The sequence below is a fragment of the Equus przewalskii genome, chromosome X, assembly GCF_037783145.1.
Source record: "Equus przewalskii isolate Varuska chromosome X, EquPr2, whole genome shotgun sequence".
NCBI classification, from domain to species: Eukaryota; Metazoa; Chordata; class Mammalia; order Perissodactyla; family Equidae; genus Equus; species Equus przewalskii.
In genome coordinates, this window is record NC_091863.1 from 78,356,727 (window position 1) to 78,378,554 (window position 21,828).

At 36.8% G+C, this 21,828-nt stretch overlaps 1 protein-coding gene across 7 annotated transcripts in view; it reads left to right on the forward strand.

The window, feature by feature from the left end:
- Positions 1-21,828, forward strand: part of DIAPH2 (diaphanous related formin 2) — an 816,328-nt gene that overhangs the window by 623,516 nt on the left and 170,984 nt on the right. For all 7 annotated transcript variants that reach the window (XM_070605395.1, XM_070605389.1, XM_070605392.1 and 4 more), the window contains one exon: positions 11,846-11,981. In XM_070605395.1, coding sequence (XP_070461496.1) covers positions 11,846-11,981 — 136 coding nt within the window. The remainder of the gene's footprint in view (positions 1-11,845; positions 11,982-21,828) is intronic.

The following is a 21,828-nucleotide window of genomic DNA, read 5'->3' on the forward strand; positions in this document are numbered from 1 at the left end:
CCTATGGCCCATTGTATGTCTATGATTCATACCGTGTGTTTACATAGGTTAATAAGCACTACTTTAATCCCCGTCTAACTACAGCATCAATACATGTGTTCAGCGTCTATTATGGAGACACCTAACTACTTGAACAAGCCAATCAAGGTTTCAGTTATCTCAGTGAGAAGAAAGCCATACCTCTCGGTTGCAATCGTAGTTGATTGGTTGATGAAGTATTCATGAGATCTTGCCTAAGAGGAAGGTTATAGGTCACTTGTACCATAATAAGTGGAAATCTCTAGGAAAGAAAATTTAGCAGTATTATAGTGCTGATAAAGTCTTCAGAGTTACTGACTCTCAGAGTGTAGTGGCTACAGCTGAAAATTCTTTGCCTTGAGCATTTGTCATGACTCGTTCAATCCAATATGCCCTTTAAACACAGTGAAAATCTAGCAGAAAGAATATCTACTGTTATTTGATGTTAATTAAAGAGTAGGATTCTTTCCTTTCTTTAGTGGGAAGTCTTAATTTGTCCAAGAGTTGTAGTTGAAAAATCTAATGAATCATTGCCAACAACTTATGTAGGCTTTTTTCTCTAATCATTTAGTTCTTCAATTCTTTGTTCAAAATACTGAAAAACTCATCTTGGCTTACATTATATCTTCCCATTTGTAGCCTGACGTGATCATTCTAAAATGGGACTGAGAAAGATCTAGAAGCGTGTATGAATCCTCGTTTACTATTGCCTTCAGTATTCTTTGGGATTTTCACCCACTTGAACTAACAAATAGGGACCTCGGCCCAAGTTACAAATCAGTTAGTGGTAACATACAGTGGGATCTGTGTTTTCCAACAACTCTTATCCGTGGTTGCAGGCAAATGCAGCAAATTGCAAAAGTGTCACTAGCAGCTGAAACAATTCAAGCAAAGAATGTGTTAGGTATCTATCTATATGAAGCAGAGTAGAAGGGAAGGAAGGAGAATTGTTCTAGAGAATAGTTTTTTGGTAAAATGACATAAATAGAATGGCCTTTCCTTTTCATTGTCATGCTCAGGACATCTCCGGGACAGGGAAAGGACATTGCTGCTATTAACCCTAGTTCACTGGTCTGGACAACCTTTCCATCTCTCCGTGTTTTGCCTCCTGTTATGCCTGGAATTAAATGAGAATCCCACCAATGAGCAAAAAGATTACACCATTCATCTTCTATTTGAAATTCTTCAGTAGGTGGTTTTCCAGCAGGACAAGCAGCCTCCTAGGGGTAAAGATGGGAAAAGTGTAAGAAAGCTTAGCAAGCCCTGGGGTAGAGAACCAGCGTAGGCTGGTTTTCTGATCCCTCCATAAATAAACCTTTAGGCCAACCAAGTGAATACCCCGTTCTGAGATAAATACTCACAAAAGAAATAAAAGCAAACTTCTGATTTCCAAATCAAATGGTCTTTTCTTAGAGTATGCGCTTTATTTTCTCAGGGAGACAACAGAACTAACTCCAAATGTTAAAAAACAAACAATAACACTAGAAAAAAAAATCTCTTGCCTTTCCCCAGGAAACTTCATCCCTCAGTTTATGCCACAGTCCCAAAAGGCGTGTTGAACCTTAAGTAAAATGATGCGTGAATTTCATTAGCCTACTTAGTAAAATAGTCTATGATCTTTGGTTCCTAGACTTGTCAAATAAGGTACATTAACAGAAGCATTTTTCCCATAAACTTCCTGTTGTTCATTCTATCTATATCTTTTTTTCTCCTGGTTCAGGAAGGCAAGTCCTGTTGTCTGTTCAAAGTGTGTGGGCATGAACAGGGTGTGTGTGCTTTGTTTCTTCATATTTTTTCCTGATACTGTAAGATTTCCTTATAAAAAAAGGATTCTTCCTTCTCCCCGGTGGGCATGCACATATGTGGACATGCTCCTGGGTTGAGGGAAATGGATGACAGACCCTGAATTGCATGGGACATTGGTGTTGCCCAACTGTGAAATAATATAATAATAATAACCACCACCATTCATGGAACACTTCCATGTGCCAGGCACTGTGCTTAATAGCTTTATGTGCAATTTCTCATTAAACTGCAAGCCAGCACTGTGAAGGACAGGTATTTCACAGATCAGGAAAGGAGGCTTCGCTCAGTTAGGTAAATGGCCCAAAGGGATACAGCGTGATAGTCACGAGACAGCTGAGATTTAAACCAGATCTCTCAGCTCCTGAGTTCACAAGAATATGTTGTTCTACTTAGAATGTTTGGACTATGGGTGCTGATTTCAGAGGAACAAAATAAACGGCCTCTTTCTCATTATTTTTACTCTGGGCATAAAATTACAGGTCAGGAACTTTTAGAAATCTTATCAACAAGATGCGTAAAAAATGAAGCCTTAGAATCATCATACTTGGCTAGGAAAGATAGAAATTTACAGTATCCATGTCAGCAGTTCTTTAGCTTAAAGTTTAAGTGTTCTATGTTATTTTTAAAAGAATGATTAAAAGAAAAAATTTAAAATTCTAAAGTGGTTAGCATAAAACAGAAAGAAGGTTTAAAAAAAAACTCTAAAAGCACAGTTTGAATTAAAGCTAAGAGACAAGCAGGTGCCAGATGAGTTCAAGATCAAAAATGTGGAGAGATTTTTTTACCTGTTTCATTGAGTTTTCATTAAAAATAATGTCTTGGTGACTCATATTTAGTGTATAAAAAGATTTTCAGTATAACACACACCAGGTTTCTTTATATTGTTGCCAAATGATTTGACTCAGTGTCATTTGTGAATCCATCTACCATCCCCGATGAATGACAAACTGCTCAGCGGTGTGATCACAGTATGCCTCTGGCACCAGAGTTGCCAATTTGTTCACCAGAACATTGCTAATTTACTTTCTTTTAAGGTTATGTGACTCTACTCTCACACAGCTTCTGATACTGTAATGAATTGCAAGTCTTGCCAAGTATATTCACACAGGCACCCAGGATGATCCAAAACCCAAAAGAGAGAGGAATGCATTTCTAGATTTTTCTTCCATGAGTGCCAAGTGATAGTGATATACGCTCACGCACCACATAATGACATTTTGGTCAACAACGGACCACATATACACTGGTGGTCCTGTAAGATTATAATGGAGCTGGAAAGTTCCTGTTGCTTAGTGATGTCATATCCATTGTAATATCATAGCACAACGCATTACTCACATGTTTGTGGTGATGCTGGTGTAAGCAAACCTACTGCACTGCCAGTTGTATAAAAGTGTAGCACATACAATTATGTACAGCAGATAATACTTGATAATAAACAACTATGTTACTGGTTTCTGTATTTACTGTGCTATACTTTTATCATTATTTTAGAGTGTAACCTTTTTACTTATCAAAAAACGTTTACTGTGAAACTGTATGCCATGTTACGCCGGCAGCAGCCTCATACATCTCCTGTTTACTGCGTCTCTTGATTGCATCGTTTTCTCTTGTGCTTGATTTAATCTCATGTTATTTTGTTCATCATGGCCCCTAAGCATACAAAATCCACCATTCATGTTGCCAGTAGGAAGCCACGTTGAGTGATTGAACTGGAAAGGAAATTAAAAGTGATTAAGGACTACAAAGGTGGAAAATAGTGATGATTATTGCTCACCAGTCAGGCATGTCCCATTCCACCATAGCTACCATCTTGAAGAACAAGAACGAAGTGATGGAAGCTGTTAAAGGATCTGCTTCATTGAAGGCAATGAGAGTAACCCCAATTTGAGAAGGGCCTATATCAGACACGGAGAAACTTCTAATGACCCGGATTGAAGACCGGACACAGAAGCGTATCCCTCTCAGTCCATGACAATCACAGCCAAAGCAAAAAGTTTGTTTGTGATGTTGAAAGAAAAGACTGGACCCTACTACAGGATTGCTTCAACTGAGAAGACATTGATGCAATTCTGGAAGGATTACAACATCTATAGCTGCATCAAGAGCCATGCTTGGACTTGGGTTGATGTCACTAAGGAGTGTATAAATTGCATCTGGAAGAAGATACTCAAGAGGTTCGTCCATGACTTCAAAGGATTTCCCAAGGATGAGGAGATTGCAAAAATCAACAAGGCTGTGATTAAGATGGCAAACAATTTTTCCTGGGTGTGGATCAAGATGAGAGGAGCTCCTAGAGGTGGTGCCTGAGAAATTGACTAATGAGGACTTGTTGGAACTGAAACAGGAACACATAGCTGAAGAAGAAGCAAGAGAAAAGGAAACTGCAGGAGAAGAAAAAGAAGAACCCCCAAGAAAATTCAGAGAAGGCTTTAGCAGAAGCTTTTGCAGACTTTGACAAGTTCCTTAAAAAATTTGAAAACATGGACAACACCAAAACGTTTTCATTAAGAGAGAGGAATGTTCATGGCGCATTATCTGCTTACAGGCGAATCTATGATGAAAAAAGAAACAAACCAAGCAAACCGTCATGAACACGTGTCTGAAAAGAGTGACATCTCCTCAAGAAGAGCCTCAGGCAGGTCCTTCAGGAGGTATTGGAGAAGATGGCATTGTTATCATGGGAGATGACAGCTCCATGCAGGTTGTTGCCCCAAAGACCTTCCAGTGGGACAAGACATGGAGGTGGAAGACAGCGATATTGCTGATCCTGACCCTCTGTAGGCCTAGGCTAATGCGTGTGTTTGTGTCTTCGTTTTTAACAAAAAAGTTTAAAAAGTAAAAAAAAAAAAAGTTTTAAAAATAGATAAAAGCTTATAGAATAAGGATATGAAGAAAAAATTTTTATACAGCTGTACAATGTATATTTTCAGCTGTGTCATTACAAAAGAGTCAAAAAGTTAAAAAAAATGAAAAGGTTGTAAAATAAAAAAGTTACAGTAAGCTAAGGTTAATTTATTATTGAGGAAAGAAAAATATTTGCTTATAAATTTAGTGTAGCCTAAGTGTACAGTGTTTACAGTAGTGACAGTACTGTCCCAGGCCTTCACGTTCACTCACCACTCACTCGCAGACTCACCCAGAGCAACTTCCAGTCCTGCAAGCTCCATTCATGATAAGTGCCCTCTACAGTGTACTATTTTTTATCTTTTATACTGTATTTTTACTAAAGCTTTTCTGTGTTTAGATATGTTTAGATACACAAATACTTACCCTTGTGTTACAATTGCCTACATTCTTCGGTCGAGTAACAAGCTGTACATGTTTGTAGCCTAGGAGCAATGGGCTATGCCATATAGCCTAGGTGTGTAGTAGGCTATGCCATCTAGGTTTGTGGAAATACACTCTATGGTGTGCACACAACAAAATCGCCTAACGACGCGTTTCTCAGAATGTATCCCCATCATTAAGCGATGAACGACTATGGATTTTTTAAATTACCTTCAATGCCACAAATATGCTACAGTTAAAAATCACGTTCGGTATGCTTATGAGGGTAGACTGCCAAGCGCTACACTTCTAGTCATAGGTCACATCCTAAAAATGAGAGAGGTTGTTGTGCAGAATAAACCTTTAGAAACTCACGTGGTCCTTTGTGTCTTAATTCTTGTGTCTTAATTTGTGACCAAATTCTTACCGTTCAAACTTTCAGATGTTTCTATTACATTAAATAATCAGTGCCACCATGTACAGAGCATTTCTTCTGTACCAGGCATTGTCTTCAGTGTTTATATAAACATTACTTCTCTTAATCTTTTTAACAACGAAGTGATTTGAGCAGCAGTACATCCATTCTGCAGATATGGAAACTAAAGCTCAAAGAGATGAAGTTGCTAACTTGTTCAAGGTCACACAGCTTTTAAGATAAATTATGGTAGCTTAGATTTGAAACCGGGTTTACCTGATTCCCAGGTCCATTCTCTTTCGTAATCACTGCACCTCTTCACCCTCAGCTCTACCTTTCTGTGAGATCACAGTGCTCACAAAGCGCTTCTACAGTCAGCACTGGGGTAGTAAGTCAGTGAAGACAATGCAAGTAAGGAATGGTTTTTGGTGGTGGTGGTGGTTTTTGTTTTCAAATATCACAAGGTTGGAAGATGCTCATGTAGACCTGACATGAATGAGGCTGGCATCTGAGCCCCTTGGAATTTTCTAAACCAATTTCATCCATTTCTTAAAGCTTAATTGGAATAAATGAGAGGTCTTAGCATTTTCATGAGCTCTTTTTGCATATGATATTTTTAGTCCATAGGTCTCATTTGTTAATTATGCACAGTAAGGGGAATAAGATTTTTAATCTATTCATATTTTTCAGCAAGGCAATAGAGATTTAAGTGAGAGATTTGAAATTAGATTGGTGAATATATTTTGCAGTAAATCCTGGAGACATTTTCTGTTACATTTTGTTCCTTTTGTACTTTTTACTGACTCTTGAAAAATAGATATGCCAGTAAAACTGAGACTTTTTTCTGTAAACATTTCTTATCTTGTATGAGGTTACCACCAAAACACTTTCTCAAATAGCATCCTTTTAACAGAACACAGTCCTGTACATTGACAGAATCTAATCAGTTGGCATTCCCAACCCTAAGGAATAATGATGGATGCTTACTTGAGAATGATGCTTAAGTACGCATGAGTTAGTGTTTTAAGATGTTTAGTGAGGCTTGACAAATGTAAAGTGTTGTTCATCACAGTCACTTATTTAATGGATTTTCTTTTAACCTGACCTTAAATTTGCTCCTGTTGTTTTCATTCTCTTATTTGGGTTTGTTTTCTAGGAATTAAGAGGAAAAGAATACATCCCACCCCTCAAAAGAGTTCTTTTCCCATCAGCTTTCACATTTTTATGGGAGTTGAAGTTTTGAAATTTCTTTTTTTTTTTCTTTTTTTTAAAGATTTTATTTTTTTTTCATTTTTCTCCCCAAAGCCCCCCAGTACATAGTTGTATATTCTTCGTTGTGGGTCCTTCTAGTTGTGGCATGTGGGATGCTGCCTCAGCGTGGTTTGATGAGCAGTGCCATGTCCACACCCAGGATTCGAACCAAGGAAACACTGGGCTGCCTGCAGTGGAGGGCGCGAACTTAACCACTCGGCCACGGGGCCAGCCCCTGAAGTTTTGAATTTTCTTATCTTTCACCCTAATAAAACTAAAGATTATTGATATGAAACCATAGTTAGGTTTTCCCTTTCTCTTTTAAAATTTTTTTTCTTTAGTGGAAAGAATTTAAACAGGTACATGTTTCCCATTCCTAATTTCCTAAAACCAGAGCCAAAGAGTAAAATCACCAAGAGGAATAGAGTCTTCTTTTCAGCGTGAGGCCCCTTCATGAAGACATAACTGGTGACATCAGGACCAGAATCTTACTCCGAGTCTGTGTTACCTGAAAATTTGTGCCTTTGTAGATGCTTTCGTTCATTTTCATTAGTGCCAAACCACAGAAATTATTTTCCTCTTCTGTTTTGGGCTCTTTAGGATTGCACGTGCCATTTCAAATTGTCTGATGGTTTTGTAGTTTAATCTATTCTTGAAGCATTTCAGATGTAAACTGATGGACCTATTGCTTGATCTCTTTCATCGTTTACTAGATTTATGTTCACGGTGTTTTAGTAGTGCCCATTGCACGCCTCCCTTTCGTATAGAAGTTTCACCTATTCACGTATGACAAATTTCTCCATTAGTGATTCTTTGATATTAACTATTTGGGTTTTTTTCTTCTACTCTAAATTGTATCAGTTTACATTTTTATATAAACATTTCTCTTTTAGTTATACTGTATTTTCAAGAAATAAAAAGGAAAGAAATATGTGAAGAGTGCTACAGAAATAGCAGGATTCAAGTCCATAAACTACATAATGCCTATCAGTGATCTATATCAACATTTCTGTTCTCAAATTATGGTTTAGATTTGAGCTTTTCTTGTGTTTTTGTAATCGTTCTACTGTTTTCATTAGACGATCTTAGTCTCTGAAAGGATGCTTATAAAAAATCACCAGAATCTTGAGCATAAGATTGCCAGATCTGTCAAATAAAAATACTTCAGTGAGGGACCAGCCCTGTGGCCCAGTGGTTAAAGTTCCACCCACTCTGCTTCTGGGGCCTGGGGTTCACGGGTTCGGATCCTGGGTGCAGACCTGCTCCACTCATCACCCATGCTGTGGAGGCATCCCACATACAAAGTAGAGGAGGATTGGCACAGATATTAGCTCAGGGCTAATCTTCCTGCAGCAAAAAAAAAACAGGAGAATTGGCAATGGATGTTAGCTCACGGTGAATCTTCCACCCTGCACAAAAAAAATACAATGATAACCAGACATATTGGGCTGCTCATTTCATAATGTATAAAAATATTGAATCACTATGTTGTACACCTGAAACTAATATAATATTGTATATCAATTATACTTCAATAAAAAATACTGGATGCTCAGTTAAATTTGAATTGCAAATAATCCATGAATAATTTGTTAGGATCAATGTGTCTCAAACATTACGTGATTTTTTTAGTGTAAGTATATCCCACATATTGTATGGGATATACTTGTACTAAAAAAATTTATTCATGGTTTGTCTGAAATTCAAATTTAACTGAATGCAACTCTATTTGGAAGGCATCACAGTAATATAAATGAACATACATGGTTCTGGTACTTAAGTCTGCCCAAGACTCTGGTAGTCTTGGGCATCTCACTTAACCTACCTGAACCTAAGTTTTGTCATCTGTAAAATAAGAACAAATAATAGCTACTTTACAAGTTTTCTATAAAGATTAGAAATTATTTGCTTAAAACACTTGGTACATAATAGATTTCCATTAAAGAGTAGCTGTTATTATCTGAACAAGGAAGAAATACCAGTTTTTCATCTTAATAATAAATGACAGCACTCAGCAGCTAAACAACCCATTAGACTGATAATAGAAGAGTCCACCCAGATGTTGCTGACTGTTTATCAGATCAGAGAATTGACCAGTAATAAAATATACACAGCATTGACCTCCCATCACTCCTCTATTACTTGCCTCCTCTCATGTTACTTACCAAAGATTGTACAACTTGTTAGTATCAGAACCTAAATGTATATATTACCTTTTTACCTTATCTTTTTTTCTGAATTACAATTTTATTTCAATCCTGCCTTTCTCAAACATCTGTTTTTTAAATTTTTATTGAGATAGAATTTACATGTCATGAAACTTACTATTTTAAAGTTTACAGTTGAGTGACTTCTACTATATTCACAAAGTTGTACAACCATCACCACATTAATTCCTGAACATTTTTATCACCCCCCAAATGAAACCCCATGCTCATTAGTGGTTATTCCCCATTTGCCCTCCCCCATTTTCTGGCAACCATTAATTTGCTATCTGTCTCTATGGATTTGCCTGTTCTGGACTTTACATATTAATGAGATCATACTATATGTGGACTTTTGTATGTGCCTTCTTTCACTTAGTATAGTGTGTTTTAGGTTTCATCCATTTTGTAGCATGTATCAGTACTTCATTCTTTTTATGGTTGAATAACATTCCATTATATGGATATATATTGCATTTTGTTTATCCATTCATCAGTTGATGAACATTTGAGTTATTTCCACTTTTTGACTATTGGGAATAATGCCACGATGAACATTCTTGTACAAGTTTTTATATGAACATGCGTTTTCTTTTCTCTTGGGTATACAACTAAGGAGGAATTGCTGGGTCCTCTGGTAACTATTACTCTAATATAGGGCAAGATATAAATATAGCTCTGATATATTCTATATATATAACTGATACCTATAATATAAATATAACTCTAGCATTTTGAGGCATTGTCAGACTGTTTTTCCAAAATAACTCATCATTTTACATTCACACCATCAATGAATAAGAGTTCCAATTTCTCCACATTCTCACTTATCTTTTCATTACAGCCATCCTAGTAGGTGTGAAGTGGTACCTCATTATAGTCTTGATTTGCAGTTCTCTAGTGATTAATGATTTTGAGCATCTTTTCATGTACTTCTTGGCCATATGTATATCTTCTTTTCGGAAATATCTATTCAAATCCTTTCCCCATTTTTAATTGGGTTATTTATCTTTTTATTGTTGAGTTGGAAGAGCTCTTTATATACTCTTATCAGATATATGATTAGCAAATATTTTCTCTCATTCTTTGAGTTCTCTCTTCCCTTTCTTGACAGTGTCCTTTGATGGACAAAAGTTTTTAATTTTGCTGAAGTCTTATCTGTTTTTTCTTTGATTGCTTGTGTTTTGGGTGTCATATCCACATTGTCTTTTCTTCCTTCAAGAATAAAACAAACACTAAATTGTTTGACATGAGTTCTAGTCCCAACTTTGCAATTACATAAATATGAGGCCTAAGGCAAGTATTTAAACTCATTCAGAACTCAGTTTCCACTTCTGTGAAAAGAAGCTGGGTTCAGCAGAGCAGACACTTTGTAATTTTTTGTGAATAAATTATCTCTAGGAAACTCCCTAGGTTCGTAGTTCCCAACCTGGGGAAATTTTGCCCTTCAGGTGACATTTCACAATCTCTGGAGACATTTTTGGTTGTCACAACTGGGGAGGGGTACTACTGGTATCTAGTGAGTGGAGGTCTGGGGTGCTGCTAAACATTCTATAATGCGCAGGACAGCCCCCCCAACACACAGCAAAGAATTATCCAGCCCCAAATGACCATAGTGCTGAAGGTGAGAAACCCTGCTCTAAAATTGTGATTCTCTTATTCCACCTTATTTTGCGTCTGAGTTCCACCTTATTTTGCGTTTGTCTGCGGGAGCCAGATCATTTTGTTCTCTCAGCCTAATGCTAGAGGAACCAGCCTGACAGAAGCAGTAGAAAGGGGAGGTGCTAATAATTGTTGCAAGTCAGGAGATTTTTTTGAAAGTGTTTTCAGAGCTATTTTGAATTCTTGTGTCTTTTAACACGAAGAAAAAAATTCAACACAGACACCTCCATGCAAAGCCTTGGAGATATATTCTTGTTATTGAGTCCTTTTCTTTAGGGTTTCTGGAACAAAATAGTTTTTGTGAAATAGTTGATACATGCTATAAAGTATATCTAATAGATCATATTAGGAAAAAAACCCAGAACAACTTGATGGAAGGAGCTTGCAGTTGATATCTGTCTGTATTAGTGACTTCTCTGAACTCAAAGGAGGTTAGTAGTAGTATTCCCGCTGATCAGTTTACTCCAGCTTTCTCCTATACCATCTACTAGAATGTGCTGAGTTTCACATGAGTTCTGCAAATAATCTATCCAAAATAAAACATAAAATAGCTTGAAATATGTTTCAGCATTTCTGAAGATCTTGGTGTGTAAAAGGCTATTAAACTTCAAGTATGTCTTTCCTGTGACCATGGAGCTGATTGTTTCATGGCCTGCCTCGTGAGACTTAATCATTACTGCCCTGTCACAGCCACCACCATCACCATCATGGACCAAAGTTTCTTGATTATAATATATCAGGCTCTGTTCTAAGCACTTTATATCTCATTTTTCCTCACAAAAATCCTGTGAGGTGATTTTTTCTTTAAATTCTCATTTTGCAGATAAGAGAAAAATGTACAGGAAAGTGCTAAAATACTTGCTAAGCCATATTGCACATTAAACCTTTTCTTGGGTATCAAAACTGTTTCATATTTCAGCAATGGAGAATATATGCTTCCTGTTAAATCGGTAAACATTGGTGTCCCTAATTTTCTGGCACCACAGGTCATGGCAATTGAACCCTGAGTTATTTCTATTTTTTTTTTTCAAGAAGCGATGTCTTCAGATTAATTGTTTCTCTCAAAAGTATTTGCATGTACTTTTGAAGCTGCTGTAATACCTTCCCATTTTATTTATATATATATATATATATATATATATATGGTTTTAAAATTGCACAACTTCTCCAATATATAAGTAATGGAATGATTTTTGTTTAACTTTGTTTGTGTGTCCAGGAAGCAGTGAAAGAAAACCACAAAAGAAAAGAAATGGAAGAGAAGACTAGGAGGGCAAAGCTTGCGAAAGAAAAAGCTGAACAAGAAAAGTTGGAACGCCAGAAGAAAAAGAAGCAACTCATTGATATCAACAAAGGTAGGAAGTACTTCCAATTTCTTAAAAGATGTATAAAGTGCAAAATAATTGCACTTAATTAATTTCGGATTATAAAATGAATAATTGTGCTTTTGGTAGAAAATTCATACTATCGTTAGTTCCATGTGTCAAATTTCTCTTGTGATATTGTCAATGTATCTTGTCACCCTGCACTGAGCACTCAGGATTTTCAATAACTGATGCAGGGTGATGTGTTGTTGAAACTGTCTTTCTTTCTTCATTTATGTTACCAAATTATATTATGTTCTGGATGAGGCAGTGGTAAGGGAAGAAGAGGGTGAGAAGAAACGAGAAAAACTGGTATGGGGAGATGAGCTTTAGGGCTCTAATTTCATCTTGTTGACACATGTCTGTTGACAGTGAAATAACAATTAACATTCTTCCTTGGGGGCTTGAGCATCTCAAGTCGTAATGAATATTGACAGCACTATTATAAGTTGAAAAAAATACACAGGGGCATCTTATTCAGCTGTGTGCCTAAGCACGGAATGCTGGGATGTCCACATGGTGTATGTTGTTTTCTTGGTTTGCAAGAATGACTGTATATTAAAGGTGGGATTTTTGGTTTTGTTTTCTTTTTAAAGAAGAGAGTGATCGGCATCAAGTAGCTACACTCTGAAAATTTAAGAATGAAAAAGCATAGCCTTTGTCACTGAGGGTTAGAGAATTTAAAAACAAAATAAAATCTGAACAAAACACCAGATAGTATGGTTAATATGGACCACCTATTTCTAAATATCATGATAGGCAAAATTGCAAGTCCTGTATAACGTTGACCATGTAACAGGCAGCATTCTAAGACTTTCACATGTTTTAAGTTAATTAATCCTCATAACATCTCTATGAGGAGGTTCTATTATTATCTCATTGTATGATGAGGAAAGTGAGGCTCAGAGAAATTAAGGATCGTGCCTAAGGTCACACAAATAGGAAGTGTGAGCACCGAGATTAGAATCCACATAGTCTGGCTCTAGAATCTTTGTACTTATAAATGCCATTGTCAAATAATGACAGCAACAACTAACGTACAGCACTTACCGTGTACCAGGAAGCCTTCTAGGAGTGTTACATACATGAACATATTTAAGCCTCATAAAACCCTATTGGGAAACACAGCTATCTTGTTTTACGTTGAGAAAACTGAGGCACAGAGAAGTAATTCACCCAAGTTCACAAGGATAGTAAGAGGTAGAAGCAAGATGTGAACCCAGGCAGTCTGTGGGCCGAGTTAATTATTAATTATTACTATGGATTTTTAATTATAATTATTAATCGTTATCAATTATTCTGCACTATATTGTCTCTTCTTTTAAAAGTTATTTTATTGAAGTCATGTTGGCTTGTAACATTGTGTAAATTTCAGGTGTACATTGTTATGTATCAGTTTCTGTATAGACTGCATCGTGCTCACCACCGATGGTCTAGTTCTTATCCGTCACCATACACATGTGCCCCTTTATCCCTTTCGCCCTCCCCCTATCCCCTTCCCCTCTGGTAACCACCAATCTGTTCTCCTTATCCATGTGTGTGTTATCTTCCACATATGAGTGAAATCATACAGTATTTGTCTTTCTCTGTCTGTCTTATTTTGCTTAGCATAATACCCTCAAGATCCATCCATGTTGTCACAAATGGCACGATTTTGTCTTTCTTATGGCTGAGTGGTCTTGCATTGTGTGTATATATATATATGCATCATATTTTCTTTATCCATTCATCCGTTGATGGGCACTTGGATTGTTTCCACGTCTTGGCTATTGTGAATAACACTGCAATGAACATAGGGGTGCATAAATCTCTTTGAATTGTTGATTTCCAGTTCTTTGGGTAAATACCCAGTAGTGGGATAGCTGGATCATATGGTGTTTCTATTTTTAAATTTTTTTCTCTTAATGGCTAATCTTCGGAAATGATTTCTATATCATTAAGTTTATTCTGCATACCTTTAAAATATGTAAGAATTTTCAGATATTGACTATAGTTTTTCTTTTCTACCCAGGAAATAAATATAGCATAATTTTAAAAGAAGAAAAAAGGTAAATAGCCAAGGCAAAATGAATAGCAGCAACATAGTTTAGCAAACTTCCTAATTAGATTCAAAAGAACTGGTCCTAACTGAAGGTCACTCGAGTAGGAAAAACACTGGAGCACAGCATGGCAATGGGTATTTGTAGGAAGTTTTCACTTAAAAGAGAATGGAGTCAGTGGAATAGCACTGTAAGTTAGCACCCTTATGTGCCTGGAGGATTGGCGAAAGAAGAGGCTGGAAGAGGTAGGGGACAGGTTGTGCAATCTCTTGGCTATGCTAAGGGTCTTACCTGAAAGCTGTGAGAAACCTATGAAGTTTATAAATGGGAAAGTGATGTGCTCAGATAGGTTTCTTAGAAAGACCATTTTGACAAAAGCATAGAGAATGGACTGGAAAGGGAAGGGCCTGAGACAGCAGAGATTATGAGGTTATTATCATAGTCCTGACAAGAGATAATGGTGGCCTGAACTGATGCAGTGGTAGTAAGGTTAGAGAAGTCACCAGAAAGAGGTGTATCAGAGTTCTGTAGGCTGTGGATATATAAAGACAGATTTATTTTACGGAATTGGCTCATGTGATTATGAAAGCTGGCAAGGCCAAAATCTGCAGGATAGGATGGCAGGCTGGAGACCCAGGAAAGAGCCAGTGTTGCAGTTGAAGTCCAAAGGCAGTATGCTGGCAGAATTCCCTCTTGCTCGAGGGAGGTCAGTCTTTTGAGCTATTCAGGCCTTCATCTGATTGGATGAGGCCCGCCCACATTATGGAGGGCAATCTCCTTTACTCAAAATCCACTGATTTAAATGTTAATCTCATCCAAAAACACTCTCACAGAAACATCCAGAGTAATGTTTGAACAAATATCTGGGTACCGTGGCCAGCTAAGATGACACAAAAATTAACTATCACCAGAGGGGTGTTAAGAGGTAGAGTTGACTGACTATGATGATTGATTAGATGTGGAAACCAAGGAAGGAGTCATTAAAGAAGGTGGTACCCTTCATTAAGAAAAAAAAAAAATCAGGAATAGCGCCGATTTCATCAGGAGGGTTACAATGATTAGTTTCATTTTGAACATGTTTCATTTCCACGCACATCATAAAGATGGGAAGTTTCTAAGAAGCCATTGTATGTGTGTGTATGAAACTCAGAAAGGAGGTTTGGACTAGGTAGACAGACGTGGAAATCATTGGGTTTTGATGATTAAAGTTAGGTTGTATTAGTTTGCTAGGGCTGCTGTAACAAAGGACCACAAACTGGCAGGCTTAGAACAACTGAAATTTATTGTCTTGCATTCTAGAGGACAGAAGTCTGAAATCAAGTTGTAGGCAGGGTCATGCTCTTTGTGAAGATGCTAGGAAAGGATCTGTTGCAGGCCTCTCTCCTGGCTTCTGGTAGTTCCTTGGCTTCTGGCAGCAGAACTTCAATCATCATGTGGCCTTCTCCTTGTGTGCATGTCTGTCTCTTCACTTGGTGTTCTTTTTATTAGGACACCAGTCATATCAGATTAGGGGTCCAACCTACTCCAGTATGACCTCATCTTAATTAATTATACAATTCAACCTATAACATATGAGTTTGAATGAGATCACCAGGGTAAAATGTAAATCAGAGGTTCTGATCTCAGAACCCACTTACACTCTTAAAAACTATTGAGGACCTCAAATACCTTTTGCTTATTTGGGTTATATTGACATTTATCATGTTAGAATTAAAACAGAAATATAATAAATACAATTATTCAAGATAAATAATTTTAAAATTATTTATTAATTCTATTAAAATAACAATAGTAAACATATTTCATTTTAAATAACACCTTTTTATGAAAAGTAGCTTTATCTTCCAAAATCTCCCTCCCAAAAAGTTAGTAAGAAGAGAAAAAATGAGTGCTGTAAATCTCTTTGAAGTCCGGCTTAATAAAAGACAGCTTGATTCTCATACCTGCTTCTACATTCAATCTAACACAATATCATTTGTCATGTAGCTTCTGGAAAACACTATACACTCATAGAAGAATGAGAGAGAAAAAGGCAAAAAAGTATCAGTATTCCTATGAAGGTAGTTTTGACCTTGCAGCTCTGAAATGATCTCAGAGGCCCCCATGAGTCCCCAGACCACATTTGGAGAATCTCTGAGATGAATGGTGAACAGAGCAAGCAGTCAAGACAGTCGATTCAGTTTTGTGCCAAGAACATCATCTTGTTCCCACACTGCATCACACCCCTGTTCCCCCAAGTAAATAGCAACCTTTCGCTATTTCCCTAAAAAGATACCTATAACAGAAAGAAAAGAAAAGAAAGAATCTATTTTTATTGTGTCTATAGTATTATCTTCATTTACCAAGATGTGATTAATTACCTCTTCAAATATCACTGAAGCTGTAGCATAAAGATCCAAATAAGGTTTCATGCAAATGCTTAGCCAAGTGATCTGAACATGCAAAACACACTTTAAAATAAGATTTATCTTTTATGTATTGTTATCATATCTCTAGTTATAGATCAATCAAATGGTAAACTTCACCATTAGGTTCTTGATTTACAGCCCATATGTTGCAAATACTTCTTATTATTTATTGTAATATTATTTTACACTTAAGAGTATATATGTGTTAGTACTTATAAATATGTTTCAAAAGACAGCCTTCCATTGGAATCATGTAGTCTTAAGAAGATAGAAAGATGCAGGAAAGAAAGAGTAAGAACAGAGTTGGATAGTTGGGTGTCAAGATGAAATCAGTGTCAGTGAGTTTTTCAGACAGTGTCTTGTAACAGATGCTGTTGTTAACTAGGCGGAAGTAAATCGCAGACCTTCTGAGAGCCTGGGAGGAAGCATGGTGGAATCCCACCATGGAATGCACATGAGAACGAGGTACAGTCAGAACCTTATTCGGAGAACTTTAAATGTGTCCATTTAGAGCAGTATTATCCACTTTCCACTGAAAGAACCTTGTACACTTCCTTTCCAGTGGAAGAGAGGTGATGCAGCACATTTGACTGCCATTGTGAGATCCGTATTATATAGAGTGTAGAGGTACTTCATGCACATGTGACTAGAGATAGGGGCCATTGGAACCAGAGGGTCTTAACTATGGTAAAGATAGTCAAGTAAAGAGTCTCTTGGATGAAGAGAGTCACTTGGAAATTACAAACAACTTTAAAAACACATATACTCTTTCTGTAAAGTTTCTTTTTCATATCAACTTAGCAAAATTGCAAACCTCTCCCTTTTTGTAAATTTCCCATGATCCCATATAGCTAATAGGTAACAAGAGTAAGATATATTTATCTGGCTTGCAATATTATATACACTCATCAAGGAAAACTATTTTAGAATTTAATTATTCAGAAGAATGATAAGATAAAGCAAACACAAAAGATTATTTCTATAATCTAGAAGTGATCAGCTGAGCTCAGAATTAAGTAAAGATATCGTGGAAACAAAGCAACCAGAGAATTATATCTTTCAAGTTAAATCCATAAAAAATATCATGTTTCAAGCCTCCATTTTGAGAGAATTGGCTATCAGAAGGCGAAGGCCATGATAAGAAATAATATTTATTTAAATTGCAAAGGAGAAAAAAGACATGAATTATATGTTAAAGAAATAGTCATTTTGTAAACATTAAGTGGCATGACTAAAAAGTTATTAAAGTCTGTGTGGTAAAAAGTGGAGATCACTCCTGGCTCTGCCACGTAGTAGCTTTATGACCTTGTTTTGTTCCTCTGTCTCTTCATGCCTCAGTTATCTCATCTGTAATGTAGGATAGTGACATTTACCTCCTATCGTTTTAGTGAAGATGAAATGAGATAATTAAGTACAGTACATAACAGTGCCTAGAATATACTTGCTGCTGCTGCTGCTGCTGCTGAAAGAGTCATTTTGTGCTCATTGAAGAATCTGGAAAAAATTCAAGACATAGTCCTCATTCTTAAGAAGTTCACAATTTTGTCAGAGAGATGTGCAGGGGAGGAAAAACTGTTTTGCCACTAGCAGTCGTAGGTTCTTTGGCTGGAGCCCTGTCAGTTAGACTGACAAAAGACAGATCAACAAGAGAAAAACAAACAGATTTATTAATGCATCACACATGCACATGGGAGCACTCCCTGGAGAGTGACTCAAAGGGGTGCTTAGAACTTGAGCTTATGTAGCATCTTAACAAAAGAATGATACGTTTTCGGAAATTTTTAGATAAGACAAAAGAAAAGGACTTTGAGTTTCTAGGGCAGCAAATTGTGGGAAGGTAAATGTATGGGAGAACTAATAGAACATAAAGGTTAGTCAGTAAAGTTTGTGACGTATGCTCCTCTCGTGCCATTTCTGGACTGATAAGGATCTATCTAGAGTTGTCTCTGGTGGTTAACTTCTGTTCTCTTGGTAAAAAGGGGAAGAAGGCCACCATTACAAATTTATGTCCTGCTTTTAGGCAAATAGGGGGAAGGCAGAGAGCTTTTCTTGTATCTGCTTCTTCTCAGTTGCTTTCAGCCCAAAATAATCCTTATGCCAAAGTGGCGTATTTTGGGGTGACATATTCTGCTACCCTTTAGACGAAATAAAGCTGAACCAGAAAACAAGGTACTGATGTATAATAGAGATTATTTAAAACTATTAAAATGGGAAATCGATGAAGTCTGGTAAAATGACCTAAGGTTTCACGGAGAAGGCTAAGTATAGTCTCTCGATTTATCAATCGAATTAGATGCTGAAGGATGGGTAATATTTGACTAAGCAGAGGCGACACTATTCAAGTGGGAATAACATGGGCAATAGTGCACAGCAGCGCTTAAGGCAGCGGGCCTCATGTAGGGTGTGTTAATGGCCCACAGGAAAGTACATCAAAATGAGGAAGAGGACAGGTCCTAAGTTCAAGTCCCAGACTCACAACTGACCAGCTATATAATCTCTGACAAGATATTTCATCTCTCTGTGCCTTAATTTCCTCATATATAAAATGGAAAAAAAGCACCTTCCTTCTTATTGTGGGGGCTAAACGAGGTAACCCACAGAGACTGGTATGACTTATACTCCAGTCTCTCAATTATATGTTGATGTCTTGGGTCTCTGATAAATAGTTTAATGTTCAGTAAATATTTTCTGACATTGTCATTGTCCTCGTTGTCATCGATGGGAGAGGAGAGTTTGAACTGGAAAACTGTTGCAAAGATGGAGGAGACTTGCGAAGACTATGAAGAGCCTTCCAAGTCAGACAGGGGAGTTGTGGTGTGGTGAGGTAGGAGAGCCAAGATGATAATAGGAGGTTGTTCAGGAATTACCGAGGTAGGGAGCCAGAAGCACAAGAGAGGAGAGGTGAACACAAGGTGGATGTAGCTGGAAAAGAACAGTGAAAGGTGAAAAAAAAAAGGAGTTAGCTCATACCTGATTCTCTCTTCAAAAAAGGAGTTTAAACCTGTGGCAGTTTAAGAAGGTGGTAACAGGAAGGAAAAATTTCATAGAAGAGATGGAAAAGAGGCAGTGGCAGTTACTAGCAACAGATTCGCTGATGGCCAAGACTGTTTTTTTTTTTTTTTTTAAAGAACAGCACAGTTTTACCAATCTATAATTATGTATTGATGTTTTTTGACATAGTAGGTTATTTCACTCACCCAACCAACATTTATTGCACCATTTCCCAAATAATTATAATTAGAGCATGCACAGTAACATACTATTTATTTCAATGTAAAATTGAGAAAGCTAATTTAAATGCAGCAAAAATATGTTAAATCAATAAATGTACTCTAAAATGTATAATAGTATATAAACTATGCAAAGTACTTGGTGTAATCTATGTTCTCCAACCTTTGATTATATTAGTATAGATGATAATTAACTTAGGGACCACTAAAAATAAATTAATTAATTCTGTAGGTAGAAAAGAAAGCTTACCGAATATTCATAATATTTGTGAATAAATCTCTTTCTTTTCATGTTTGTGGAAGTCAGCAAATTAATTGCGAGGACTTGGAGGAAGCAATAAAAAGAAATGCATTTAAAAAAGGGTGTTTTGAAATTGGAAACTCCAAGTGTGTTTCTTATGCAAATATTATTTAATCAGGAACAGTTTTGTTCCTTCTTATATAAGATTATATGGAAATTAGAATTGCCTATTTAGTTCTTGTATGATGATAAAGAATCAGCTACCTTAGTCAGATTTGATGATAAATCAGCCTTCTGAGAGAGAATTAGCATATTTTAACCAATAAACCTAAACATTTAAACTCTATCATTTAGTGGTGGATAGCAGTTTTGTTTTTCTCTGTTTTCCAAGTTTTAAAATAATTACATCTTATAAGTAAGTGAATTCATTTCACATTACATTATTTTGATGGGAATAGGTTGAAACTATGTTTCCTAACGTCATACCCCAGACGTTAAATTACAGTAACCAAAATTATAGATTAGAATACCTGTAAATAATGGAATTGAACCCAGTGGTATTAAAGCACCTCCGATAATATAAATTACTGAGACAATGTAGGTACCATCATTCTAGCATACTTCACAAATGCTAATGAACAGCTATGAGCTTAGCTTGTATGAGAAGCTAAAGGAAAGCTTAACAAGTGTGTATACTTGGTGGTCCTAGAAAAGAATCATGGACGTAGTAAAGCCTTATCTATGAAGAACAAAAGACTATCTGGTTGATATTCCATTTACTTAAATTGCCTTGCTCCCTACATTAGCAAGAAATCTACGTTTATTCAAAATCAGAACTTTTTCTCTTTGTTCTCTGTTTGTTTTTTCACTAGGGATTTGTGGGGCTTTTTCCCAAATAAAATTATTCAGTACAGTAAAGATTTGCCCAGATCTTTAGAGCTTTTAGCAAACTAAGGTATTTAGTATAAATATGAGACTTTGTTATTTTAATGAAACATCTTTAGGTCCATTTTAGGCAACACCATGCCATATAGCTGCCATTCATTCAATAAACACTTTTTGAATTGCTAAGTTCAAGCACTGGCTTAAAGCATGGAGGTGCAAGAGGAGCTCCCGCGGTAGTCACCATCCGATGGTCAATCACACCCTACTGGCTGATCCTGCTGACCCCAATGACATGTCATCTCAGATGGATCTTTTATTGGCTTAGCCTTCAATTGAAATGCGTTCAACCTCTTTTTCTTTGGAGCTAGAAAAACCTGAGCTCAAATCCTGACTCTGCCCCCTAAACAGTGTAACTTTGGGCAATTCACCTAACCTCTAGGATCCTCAGCTTCCTTGCCTATAAACCCGGGGAAAGAACACAGAAGCATTAATTCAAAAAGATTGTGCACCCCTATGTTCACTGCAGCATTATTCACAATAGCCAAGACTTGGGAACAACTTAAGTGCCCATTGGTGGATGATATGGTATATATATACACAATGGGATACTGCTTAGCCATAAAAAAGATGAGATCTTGCCATTTGCAACAATACGGATGGACCTTGAGGGTATTATACTAAGTGAGAGAAGTAGGAAGAAGAAAGATAGATAGTGTATGAGTTCTCTTGTATGTAGAAGTTAAACAAACAAGCGTATAGATGACAGAACAGATTGGTGGTTCCCGGAGAGGAAGGGAGATGGGGGGAGAGCAAAAAGAGTAAAGGGGGACATTTGCATAGTGACAGATGGAAACTAGACTTTTGGTAGGGAACATGATGTAGTGTATACAGAAGTCAAATTATAATGATGTACACCTGAAATTTATATAATGTTATAAACCAATGTTACCTCAAAAAAATGGCATCTATCTCCTAGGATTTTCATAAGAATTAAATGAGAGAATACAGGCAAATCTCTTAGCACTTGCGTGGCAC